Raw genomic sequence first — 13,686 nt, forward strand, 5'->3', positions numbered from 1 at the left:
AGCAGGGCAAATACTACTCCCATTTTGCACATGAAAAGACTAAGATCCCTTGAGGTCATACAGCTTCAGTCTAGAAAACCAAACCAGCTGCAGCGAAGTCTAAGCTGACTCCTGGCAACCCCATGTTAAGAGTCAGATCTTAAACCCAGCTGTGCAGATTCAGAGCTAGTTAGTTGCCTGAAGTTACCCGTGTGTTAGAGAGTGAAAAGCTCCCTTGGAAGGGCCAAGAGAGGAAGATGGAGAAATACGTGTGGCTCTGGGTGTTGGGCAACAATGCAATGTTTTGGGGGAGTCTGGGTATGTATAAACACCTACTTGGGCTTCTCTCTCTAAATGATGCCAAGTGAACTTTCAATATAGTTTAGTAACTGCTAAACAGGTTAGACTTTGCTAACTGGAGGCCCAAACAGATTTTATAGAAGTAAATTGATATAGCAAATTATGTCTTAGCTGAGAACGGCTCAAACTACTTTTAAACAGGTATTTGGTCAGAGAGCATAAGCAGGGTCACAAGGAAATAGCTTTACCTCTGTCCCCAGGGTCATGGGGACAAACTTTCAGATGTGGAAATGCACATGTTGTCCATAGGCAACATAGGGTAGTGGTTAGGAGCTCTAGCTTTCAGAGCTAGAAAAAAACCAAAAAAACAAACCCATTGCCGTTGAGTCATAGCGACCCTATAGGACAGGAGTAGAACTGCCCCACTGAGTTTCCAAGGAGCGCCTGGTGGATTCGAACTGCCAACTTTTTGGTCAGCAGCCACAGCACCTAACCACTATACCACCAGGGTTTCCTTCAGAGCTAGAGAGAGCTGAAATCAAAGCCTAATTCTTCCAAATATCGATGGCACTGGGTTTTGGGTTTAAGCTTAAATAAGTTAAAATCACTCTGTGATGGAAGTGTTCTCATTTTTCTGATGGGAAAACTGAACCTTAGCGAGATTAAGTATTGAAGACAGCATACATGCAAGTACTTAGCATGGTGCCAAGCATACAGTGACCATTCAAAATAGCATAATTATTTTACTTTGGGCCGTTAATGACAAGATATGAAAGTAGGCTATTTCTCGAGAGCCCTAAGATACCAGGTAACACTGCACTGTTATAAAGACTTATCTATATGAGTTCAAACTGACAACAGTTCATCGGAAGCACAGATGAGAACTTTAAGGAGCAGTGCAAATTAATGATGATACAACATATGAGTACAGATAGTGACAATGGGGACACATTGTGCAGTGTGTAACCAATGTCACTGGAGTGTACACATAGAAATTGTGAATGGATATATGTTTGGTTTGGATATTGCCATCAAAAAAAAATTCAATGTACCTGGTGTCTTCTCTTATATGTAGAGCTCAATTCTAGAATATCCTTTGTCCTTATAAAGACAACAAAATATTAGTCAAAATCAATGCTCTCGAATTCTAAGAAAGCTCAGGTAAAATCGGATACTGAAAAGGAGAGGACAAGCCTTCAAATGCGGAGAAACACTTCTGTAGAGAGGAAAGTGCACGCACTTTGTGCTATTTAGTACCTTGACCTTAAACACTATTTCTAACTCACTGTTAATTCTCAAGATGTATTCTCAAGCAAAAATATGCAACTAGAAAAAAAAGGAAAAAGAAAAAGCAAGAATACCATTCTGCTTTTTAGAAATGCACACACATTTTCACCTTAAACAAAAAAAAACCTATTGCTGTCGAGTAGGAATCCCTATTTCACATTCCCTCAAAATGAAATGGCCGTAGTCCTTTTTCAACCAGAATGCAGCACTGTGGTTTCGGTTCTTTGAGAGGAAAAGTGAAGCTGGAGGACTGATTTAATTCTGAATCACGTCTTTGGGCCACACACCCACACCATACACGATTAAGTTAAAAGCAGGAACTTGCCTACTAGCCTTTGAGGTGAAAAGTGATGACTGATCATGGACTAATAGAACTCTCCCTGCTAAAATGATCCTTTCAAAGGGCAATCTAAGTTGGAGTTTACATAGTAGAATAGATGTTAGGATCTGCAATTTTAACATCTGGCTCTTCTTTCCATGTAGGTAATGAAGTTTACTTCATAAAAATTAAGAAAACTAAACCAAAACCAAAACCACTGCCGTCTCATAGCAACCCTAGAGAACAGAGCAGGACCGCCCTATACGATTTCCAAGGAGTAGCTGGTAGATTTGAACTGCCTACCTTTTGGTTAGCGGCCGAGTTCTTAGCCACTATACCACGAGAGCTCCAAAAATTAACGGGGTAGCGAAAAATACACGCCTTGATTCTTAGTGATCAAAGGTATGGGCTCTGGAAAAGAGCAGACCTGGGTGGTTTGAAAGTAGGCTGCCACTTCCCAGTTACGTGACTTTGGGAGAATGACTTAATCTCTTTAAACCTCAAAATCCTTAAGTGTAAAATGGGGATAATACTAGTATCTGCTTCCTAGGGTTGCTGTGAAGATTAAACGAGATAATAAATACAAAGTCCCTGGCACAGGGTAGTGCAAAATCAATGGTAATTATTATTATTTTAATTATTTCACAAACAATATCCAGCTCTTCTCAATCCCTTGTCACAAAAGCTATGCTACAAAGGTCCGTTGGGATTCCTGGTTATCATCTTAAAATACATGAAAGTAAAACAATTATTCATCCATGCATTCTTTTAATAAATCTTCTATGCATCAGGTGTTATGATAGACACTGCAGTTTTACTGTTATGGGAGTTTTGTAAAACAAGATTGTGTATTTGAAGAGTTAGGTAACTGCAGAATATTATTATCCACATAGCGGTAAATTAGCCAGCCATACTTCTTGAATTAAAGGTAACTCGGGGGGTTTTCTGCTCTTCAGGATAACTGTTACTAAATGGCGCATTAATCTGAGTTCCAGTTAGAGGCACTTATACAGCACCTACTATATAGGGTCACTATGAGTCAGAATTGACTCAATAGGAACAGGTTTTATAGGGCCTTGGTGGTGCAGTGGTTAAGAGCTTAGGCTGCTAACCAAAAGGTCAGCAGTTTGAATCCATCAGCCACTCCTTGGAAGCCCTATAGGACAGTTCTACTCTGCCCTATAGGGTCGCTATGAGTTGGAATTGACTCGAGGGCGACAGGTTTGGTTTTGGTTTTACTATGTGGAGCTGTGAGGGACCTAAAAAAGTTGATCAGACACTCTTTCATAAAAAAGGTGAAGAGAAATGGGGTACAATTTCAAAACAAATATTAAAGAAAAACATTTTTCTAGCTATGTCAGATGCTATTGACTTCCCTGTTGATTGTCACCATCAGCAGTGGCTGCTTATTTAACTTAATAAAGGGTTGCTAACCACCTTTTGGAAACCCTGGTGGTGTAGTGTTAAGTGCCACAACCACTGACCAAAAGGTCAGCAGTTCAAATCCACCAGGCGCTCTTTGGAAACCCAATGGGGAAGTTCTACTTCGTCCATAGGGTCGCTATGAGTCAAAATTGACTCGATGGCAACAGGTTTGGTTTTTTTTGGAACCAGCTTTTATTCTTCCCTTAGCACAGGAATTTTCAGGCCTCACAGGAAAGTAGCAGTGAAAGTAAACAGGCGGCTTCACAGGGTGCACTTCACTTCCCGCCCAAGGAGCCCTGGTGGCACACTGGTTAAGTGCTCAGCTGCCAACTAAAAGGTTGGCAGTTCAAGTTCACCAGCTGCTCTACTGGAGACAGCTGTGGTAGTCTGTTTCTATAAAGATTACAGCCTTGAAACCTTATAGGGCAGTTCTACTCTGTCCCATAGGGTTGCTATGAGTTGGAATGAACTCGATGACATTTTTTTTTTTTTTTTTTGGTTAACTTCTCTCCCTAACTTTGGCTTGTCGCAAATCTAAAATTATCCCAGAATATATCACTGCCCAACTTTTTCAAACTACGATAAGAAATTCAAATATAAGAACACATACACACACACCCCTCCAATTTCTAACACTGTATTTTACCCAAAGAGGAATTGGGATCTATTTGCTCCACATTAAAAGTATGTGACCTTCTTTTTCACTCAGATAGCTCCCTCCTACTGTGTATTATAGAGTCACTTTACTATATATATATATATTTTTTTTTTTTACTATATTTGGAGCCCTGGTGGCACAGCGGGTAGGAGCTCTGCTGCTAACGGGAGAAAGCTGTGGCAGTCTGTTACTATAAAGTTTACAGCCTTGAAACCTTATGGGGCAGTTCTATCCTGTCCTGTAGGGTTGCTTGCTATGAGTTGGAATCAACTCGATGGCAATTTTTTTGTTGTTGTTGTTAACTTCCTAACTTTGGCTTGTCACAAATTTAAAATTATTCTACAGTGTATCACTGCCCATCTTTTTCAAACTACGATAAAAAATTCAAATATAAGGATACACTCACACACACACACCCCTCTGATTTCTAACACTGTATTTTACCCAGAGGAATTGGGATCTATTTGCTCCACATTGAAGGTATGTGACCTTCTTTTTCACTCAAATAGCACCCTTCTACTGTATATTACTGTATATTACTTATATACTCACTTTACTATAATTGGAGCCCTCATGGCACAATTGTTAGGGGCTTGGCTGCTAACCAAAAGATCTGCCGTTTGAATCCACCAGGCGCTCCTTGAAAATCCTATGGGGCAATTTTACTCTGTCCTATAGGGTCGCTATGAGTTGGAATCAACTTGACAGCAATGGGTTTTACCATATTTATGTATTTGCCTCTCTTGATAGACTCAAATATCCTGAAGGACAAGAACTATGTCTTACCCATCTTTGAATCCTCACATCCTAGCACGGTGTGTGGCAAATAGTAGATGATCAATAACTTCTGTTGAACGATGTAAGGAAAGAAACATGGGCTGTGTATTAAACATTTGAATTCCTGCTCAGCCACTTAATGACTTTATTTTTTGGCCTTCCTCTAATATCTCCTATTATGTGTAATTTAAACACTTCTATTTTTATATCATACAATTATAGAGCAAATTACTTAGAATGCATAAAGCTCAATAAAGGTAAACTTCTCCCTCTCTTCTGGTCAGGATTCCAATCCTTACTTCTGGTGCTGTGACTGTTCCTTGCAGGCCACTTAGCATGTAAGTGACACCTTTTGCTACCCTGCTAAGGTCTGATAATAATCACACTGTCCTTATGCTAACAAAAACTACTTTTCTGACTCAGTTTATTATAGGATGTTTCTCTTGCAGACAATTCCAGACAAGCCAAACTAATGCCAGACATACACACCAAAACATAGTCATAGTTTAAAAACACACAGCAGGAGAGTTCCTCTACCTTCCCCTTTCTCAAAGTCAGCAGCAGAGGCATCTGGAGGGCCATGTGCGTATCTAGGCATAGACCCCAAGGAAGACATAAAGGAGCTGGAAAAGCTCCAGAAAAGCTAGGTATCTAGAATGACAGAAAAGAAGACAATCCCTGATGTATAAAAGTGGTGATTTTAGGGAGCTAAATGGAAACATTGTTTGTTAATACAAACAACCTAAAATATAAACAGGTTCAAACAGGTTTAGAGACATAAATCATAGGTTCATACTGATATTAAAAGAAAAGGGATTTAGGGGATGCATTTGCTGACAAGACTGGCCCTGGTATTGATCTTCTTGTCTTTAAGATTCTTCTGCCATAACTGAGCTTAGACATGGCTGAAGGAGAGAACCCAGGAATTCAGTTCTTCCTCTTTGGAGTCAGAAACAGCCAACCTTCTAGGTTTTCTTTCTTTCTTTTTTCAAATGATTTTGTGTTTGTTGCCAAAATTAGGCTTGACCCAAGTTTAAGCTTAAGGTGGCTGAGGTCTCATGCTACCAAAGCCCAAAACTCTTGATAAGGAGTGAATATAAAAATTTAATTTGAATAGATCGAAAACTTCTAAATGTTTTCTTCCCGTTTTATTTAAAGACTTGCAACCACCTAACGCATGCTGATCTTTTTCCTTGTCCTTATAGCCTCATCTAGTTGTCAGATTTCACTTCTGTGGTCTTGTGTAATCTCTTCTCAGAGCCAGCTATAAAAAAAACCCATTGCCATTGAGTTGATTCTGACTCATAGTAGCCTTACAGAACAGAGCAGAACTGTCCCATAGGGTTTCCAAGGAAGGCCTGGTGGATTCAAACTGCCAACCTTTGGTTAGCAGCCGAACTCTTAACCACTACACTACCAGGGTTTACGGAGGCAGCTATAGACCTGATGATATGAGTAATATATGCAATTTATTCAGCTTGAATATTCAAAGAACAATGGCAAGATATCCTGAGAAATGTAGTAGTAAATCCTCTGATCTCAACAGTCTATGGGTTGCTACGGAAGGTGAGAATTTAGGAGGAGTTTAGGGACACTACATATCGGGACTTTCAAAATCATTATGAAAATTCACATTCTCTGATTCTCACAGAGTAGTTATCTTCAAGCAGAGGTACATGAAGACTTTCCAGGGGGCTACAGAACACTAATAGTTTTAAAGGAATCAATTTCCAGATCCTTGATTTTTCTAAAATGGATTTCCTTGAAAATAGATCTTTTACACCTTTACAAAAAAAGTTCCCATTCTCACCCACCCAGGTACTGAACAATAGGGAATCCCATTTTTGTGATTAATCCAAGTACCATACATCTTGAGGGACTTCCTGTACTTCCCTTTCTTAAGACACATTTCTGTTGAGGGTGAAGCTTAGTGATAGGAATGAAGCATGTTGGCACATGTTGGGATGCTCTGAATTCAGATACATGGTGCTGTGTGGTGGTACGAACAATGATAACATATGTTCAATGTACTTCACCTCTTCTATTCCCCAACAACTGTCAAAGAAGGCATCTCTTGAGTGACAGTCTAGTCATAACAGAAAAAGAAAACAACAGTAAGGAGTATCGAATACTAAAAATTGCTTTTTTCATGTATTTAAACATAAGTGATCCTTTTAAACCATATCCTTAGGAGATATCATTAACTAGCAACTAAATCATCTTAAACAGGTAATACAGAAAAGGTCAGTGAGGAAAATTCTTTTAAATATGACTGGAATCCTTTCCAGGACTCAAAATTTTCACAAGACATTGACTAAAACCTATAGAAAACTTTTATGTGATTTAAGATTCAGTGTGTAACTCAATAAGATAGTTATAAAATTTATTATAAAATATTTATTCCAATCATAGTCAACTCTCTACTAATTTTATTCCCTAAAAAATCTTCAGTAATTTTTACATCCTATTAACAAAAGCATAACATGCTTGCTGCCATGCCAATTAGTTTTTAGTGGTATATAACTTTCTTTCATTAAATACATAGAAAAGTGTGAACATGATTAACCCCACTAAGAAATGCATTTCTAGTAAGAATTTTATGTAATATATTTGAAATTTATTTTTCAAAATTTGTAGATACTTGTGTTAGTTACAATAGTGCTCAATTTATGTAGTTTTGACCAAACGTACTACTGGTAATAGTAATGGTAACACTTTCCAGAATATTTTTAATACCTTGATCTTTATGAAGGAGCCTGGTGACACAGTGGTTAAATGCTTGGCTTCTAACCAAAAGGTCTGCGGTTCAAACTCACCAGCCACTCTGCAGGTGAGTGATGTAGGAGTCTGCTTTCCTAGAGATTATAGCCTTGGAAACCCTATGGGGCAGTTCTACTCTGTCCTATAGGGTCGCTATGAGTTGCAATCAACTGAACAGCAGTGGGTTATGGGTAGAGCTTTATGATAATAGGAAGTAAAAGAAACTGTAAAATTTCAATCTGCTGTTGTTAGATGAAGTCGAGTCGATTCCCACTCATAGCAACATTATTTACAACAGAACGAGACAATGCCCAGCCCTGCGCCATCCTCACAATCCTTGCTATGTTTGAGCTTACTGTTGTAGTCACTGCGTCAATCTCTCTTGTTGAGGGTCTTTCTCTTTTTCGCTGACCCTCCACCTTACCAAGCATGATACCATTCTCCAGGGACTGGTCTTTTCTGATAACATGCTCAGGGTAGGTGAGACAAAGTCTCACCATTCTCACTTCCAAGGAGCATTCTGGCTGTACTTCTTCCAAGACAGACTTGTTCGTTCTTCTGGTACTCCATGGTATATTCAATATTCTTTGCCAACACCATAATTCAAATGCATCAATTTTTCTTCAGTATTCCTTATTCATTGTCCAGCTTCTTTTGGGTACATATCAAATGACTGAAAATATCATGGACTTGGGTCATAAATTTCAATTTACATATATATTATAATATACACACTGTATACGTGTGTGTGTGTACATATTATAATATATACATTGTATATATGTGTATAGGTCACTATGAGTCAGAATTGACTCAATGGCAGTGGGTATGGTTTTTTATATATATGTATAAGGAGGCCTGGTGGTGCAATGGTTAAGCAGTCAGCTGCTAACCAAAAGGTCAGCTGTTCGAACTCACCGGCAGCTCCATGAGAGAAAAAACTTGGCAATCTGCTCCAGTAAAGGTTACAGCCTAGGAATCCCTATGGGGTAGTTCTAATTTGTCATACAGGGTTGATATGAGTGGGAATCGACTCGACAGAACACAGCAACATTTATTGTAAAGTCTCTTACGATCCATTTTATCCTACTTACTATGGGATAAATTGACCATAAGAAACTTAACAATGAAAGCTGTTTTTGGTGCTGTGAATTATTTAATATGGTCCTTCTAGCTAGTCATGGCCTCGAGACCCCAACAAAATGATTGGGTGGGAATATGCAAATAAGGTGTTTGTGGCCCACTAAGGAGATTGGACAGCCTATTAATAATGCAAATACGGTGCATGGAACCCTTGTGGAGGTGTTCCTTGCAAATAAAGTGTATGAAACCTTAACAAGAGTATTGGTCAGTTTTGCCATCCCACTAGGCTTAAAATGAGCTGATCCCAGGGGCTGCAGGTGGGACCTCACTGCCATTAAGGAAGAAGAGCCTGAAGTGCAGCTCTTCCTTTGGAGCCGGCGTCTCTGCACTGAGAAACTTCTAGACCCAGGGGACAGAGAACTGTAACACTGGAGAAGGCATGAGACTGTAAGAAGTGGCAGCAAGCATGGCAGAGAAACAGCAGCAGCAGAACCAGGAGACCAGAATGAGATGATGCAGTGGGCTTCTCGGACCACAGAGTGAAATGGCTACAGTGGATGTCCTGATCCACAGTGCAAGAGAAATGAGTGCCTTCGGGCAGGAGGCTTGCTGGTGGAGTGGGGTGTCGCTGAGCACTTGTTGGTGGAGCTAAAAAGTGGTAGAATTTGCCCTAGCGGGGCAGAGGCCAGGTGGAGGCTCAACAGGGACAATGGGCCAAGGGACTGAGAGATAGGCCTGCTTGCAGGCATGGCGGAGAAGAAGCTGCCCTCATAGAAGAGCTGTATCCTGAGTTGTACCTGTTATTTCCCTAATAAACCCCATAACTGTGAGTATGGTCTGTGAGTTCTGTGTGGCCATAGCAACAAATCATCAAACGCAGAAAAGTAGAGACCACTGTGGAAGGGACAGCTGATGTCAGAATCGGTGAAAAAAAAAAAAAGGTTGGAAAAAGGAGTTGAGTCTGAACTCCATCTCACAGGAATTAGCTTTGGCCTCAAGATCTTGATTCTCTCTTCTCCCTCTTGTTATGTTAGACAAGGAGGTCTGATGCCATCATGATATTTTTATACATTACATTAGGAATCAAATTTGTGGAGGAAAATGGACTGGAAACATGAACCCCAGGAGAAAAAGGAAAGATGCATACATTCTGAATGTTAAAAGAAGAAACTGTTCATTTGTTTTTAAAATAGGTGATGTTGTTAGTTGCTGTCCGCTCGATTCCAACTCATGGCAACTCACGCATAAGAGCAGAACTGCTCTCATAGGTTTTCAAAGTTGTGGCCTTTCAGAAGCAGATTGCCAGGCCTGTCTTCTGAGGCGCCTCTGGGTGGGTTTGAACTGCCAACCTTTCAGCTAGTAGTCAAGCACTTAACCATTTATGCCACCCGGGAATGGTGGACATCAAATGATTATAGTATCTAAAGTCCCTTGGGTACATTTGATGGAGCCCTGGTAGAACAGTGGTTAAGGGCTCAGCTGCTAACCAAAAGGTCTGCCAGCTGCTCCTTGGAAACCGTATGGGGCAGTTCTATCCTGTCCCATGGGGTTGCTATGAGTCAGAATCGACTCAACGGCAATGGGTTTTTTTAGATACATTTGAAGGAGCAATTTACAGTATTATTTATAAATGCCAATATTTATAGCATACAGAAATTATACCCTTGAAGAATATCTAAATTTGCAAAAGAATAAAAATTAGGTGTCAATTTTAAAATATGCAAATGAAAGGGAGCCAAGAATTTGAAGAGACAATTCCTTATAGCCAATACAGTCTCTCATCTCCCCGTGAGGCATGCCTTTCTCTGCGCTGGTCCAGCCTCTGTGGTCTTGTTTCCTGATTCTCTAAAGGCCTTGACTACTGAAAGACTAGGAGGATGCGTGCCAGCATGTTCACAGGATATCAGTGTTTCTTTCTTGGTGGCAGAATTAGGAATGACTTTGCATTTTTTCCTCATATTTACGGTATTATTTTCAAATTTTATAAAATGAATATAATTATTTTAAAATAGGAAAAAGAAGTTTTTGAATGATAGAAGCAGGAGACCTAGCAAGGAAGCTCACACCTGAGCTGCTAATTTCGGTAGCTCTGTCAGGTCCCACCCTGCTGTAAACTGTGGCTGGGATGCTGGGGACAGGTTTAGCATCACGGTACCTATGGGTGGTGAGAGAATGTGGTTTTCCTAAGCGTTTGCACACAAAGGAAATGGCGGCTGATCCTCCTACGTGGCTGTTCATACCTCTGAAGACCAAAGTAATCTCAGAGAGTAGAACATTTGTTTTAATGCTTGCTGTCTGGTGAGGAAGTAAACACAATCTCTTTTTGTTTTATGTTTGTAAAGGCTTAAAAAAAAAAAGCCAAGAAGGGCTTTTTGAGTTAGGTTTCTAATTAGAAAAACTGTTGATTTTCAAGTTCTAGGATATACTTTTTGCACATTTTTTAAACTGTTATGCTTTTATTTCCTGTGATCATAAAGCTCTAGGTATAAAAAAATGTTCTGGAAAAAATTACCGTTTTTATCATCAGTAGTATGTTTGGTCAAAACTATATAAATTGAGCACAAGTGTTCAAAATAACACAAATATCTACAAGTTTTGAAAAATAAAATTTAAATATACTACACAACATCCTTTTGGCAATGCATTGCTTAGTGGGACTGTTTTACAAAACACTTTGTTAGACGAATCAGACCTGATTCCAAAGAGCTGACAATTTAGTAAAAGAGAAAAGTGCATCATAAATAACAATAATGCATGGCAGAACATGATGAGCACTGTAAGATAGGTCAGACAACCTGTGGGGGGAGGTCAGAGGTGTGTGTGGGGATGACCTCAGGCTAGGAATCTGAGCTTTCATTCTTCTAAATGCAACAAAATATGCGAATGATGGCAGCATCTGATACCATACCTTGCTTGTATTAAGAGACTGCTCAAAGTTCCCTCTAAGTGCCAACTTCTTTCTTATTTACAAGTCTTTGCTTTTGCTGTTCCCTTGGCTTAAAATATCATGCCCTTTACTTTCTCCCTTCTAAAATCCTACTCATTCTGCCAGACCCAGCCTAAATACCATCTTGTTTATAACTTCCCCGAAACCTAATCTTCATTAAATATGACCGTCTCTGAACTCCTAGGGCACACTGCTTGTAGCACTATTTAATATTTACTTCATTTTGCATTACACTGTATGCATCCGTCTCTCAAGTCAAATTGTGACTTACTTAGGTTTACTTCATCTTTCTGACCTCAGCAGCATCTAATGCCATACCCTGGATATAGAAGTAGTGTTTTATTGGAGAGAGAACATAGATTTAGAGGGCAGCATACAGGAATTCTGATCCCAGCTCTGTCATTTACCTGCTGCTTGACCTTGGCCTTATTTAACCTTTCTATGCCTCCCTTTCTCCATCTGAATAGGAACTAACAATATTTTCTTTTCAAGGTTATAATAAAGATTAGACATAATAAATGTAAAATGTCTGTTATAGAATAGTCACTAAATGTTAGCGATCACAAATTGTACTACAAATAAATGTAAAAAAGAGGTTGTTGAGTAAACATATAAAATGACATAGTGTCCACAGTAACTAGCACAGTTCTGAGCACATAGCGAAAGCTTGTAAATATACCTTGGCTTTAACATGTGGAGGGTGCCGTCCCTATTGTTAAGGACCTACCTTGAACTCTTTCTCAATGTTGGCCAACACTGCCAGCTCATTGCTAAGTACTAAGGCTGTCATGACTGGATCTTCACTGGACAGTGACAGGTAAGCAGGACTTGCCAAGCCTTTATAGGCATTAATCCTAGATCTTGAGTGGCTAAAGGAGTCATGCTTCTGTTTCTGGTTGCATTCACCGCACTTGCAGAAATAATCATGAGGCCGTTCAATCCGAGCACCCTTCCGCAGGAGGGTGTGCACAATTTCATATTCCTGGCAGTGGGCAGCCAGGATGATTGGAGTAACATCATGGGAGAACCGTGTCCCATCTTCATCATAAGCATAAAAATCATCCTGCTGGAGTTCAGACTGACTGGGGCTGGTGGCTAGCCTCTTGCCTTCAGCAAAAGCTGGATGACCAAGAATTGCTTCCACAATGCGAACATAACCTTTACTAATGGCTAGAAGCAAGGCATCCCCAACTCGAGACAGATTTTCTTTCTTGAGAAGAAGTTCTGTAATTTCCAGATGCTCATTGGCCACTGCCAACTGCAGGGCATTCTGGCCCATGTAATCCACACAGTTAACGTTGAGCGAAAGGCATTCTTCCAACATCTTCCGCACCACTGGAACGTTGCCATATTCGGCTGCATCTAAAAAGCGTTCCTCCTCAATAGATAGGCTTGTTGAGCGATCACTAAACATGTAGGCTGGCCCTCGATTTGCTAACCTTCTCCCCTTCTCACGGAGAATTGTCTGCCGCCGGTGAGCCAGTCTGTTGTCAGTGCCCCGGCTGCAATGGAATAGAAAGATTGTGAAAAAATCATATTAAGAGCATTTTAGCGGGCCAAATGACCTGCCGTTCGTCTAATGCAATCTTCAAGTATATTAGATGGTTGTCTCATCATCTCTAGACCACCCTATTACAAAATGAAGATGCATTTATGCATTAATGGATTCCAAGAACTTCTTTATGAAAGCCAAGCACTTTGCAGATTTTAACATTCCAGTTTGGGGTGGGGCTCTGGCAATTCCCATAATCATTCTGTGTTATTCACATAGAGATTAGTATGTTTTTCAATCACAGAGTAGTATAAACATAAGAAAAACTAACTGTCTTACCGTACTCAGTCACCAGTCACCCCTTATCAAAACACCAAACCCATTGCCATTGAGTGGACTCTGACTCATAGTGACCCTATAGGACAGAGTAGAACTGCCCATACAGTTTCCAAGGAGCACCTGGTGGATTCAAACTGCTGACCTTTTGGTTAGCAGCCGTAGCTCTTAACCACTACACCACTAGGGTTTCCCAATATACTATCGAATGTGAAAAAACATAGAGACAATAGCAAATCCACTCAAGTCAACGCACATTTATTGAGTCCCTCCTGTGCCAGGGCTTGGGACTGCATTAGGCCTGGGAAACCTAATGGGGAAAA

The 13,686-nt window shown here is 40.1% G+C and overlaps 1 protein-coding gene across 1 annotated transcript in view; it reads right to left on the minus strand.

Annotated features, from left to right (window-relative positions):
* TRPC6 (transient receptor potential cation channel subfamily C member 6) overlaps positions 1-13,686 on the minus strand; it is a 155,521-nt gene that overhangs the window by 51,978 nt on the left and 89,857 nt on the right. The window contains exon 2 of the mRNA XM_003415597.4: positions 12,263-13,037. Coding sequence (XP_003415645.1) covers positions 12,263-13,037 — 775 coding nt within the window. The remainder of the gene's footprint in view (positions 1-12,262; positions 13,038-13,686) is intronic.

This window comes from Loxodonta africana, chromosome 7, assembly GCF_030014295.1.
Source record: "Loxodonta africana isolate mLoxAfr1 chromosome 7, mLoxAfr1.hap2, whole genome shotgun sequence".
Lineage (NCBI taxonomy): Eukaryota > Metazoa > Chordata > Mammalia > Proboscidea > Elephantidae > Loxodonta > Loxodonta africana.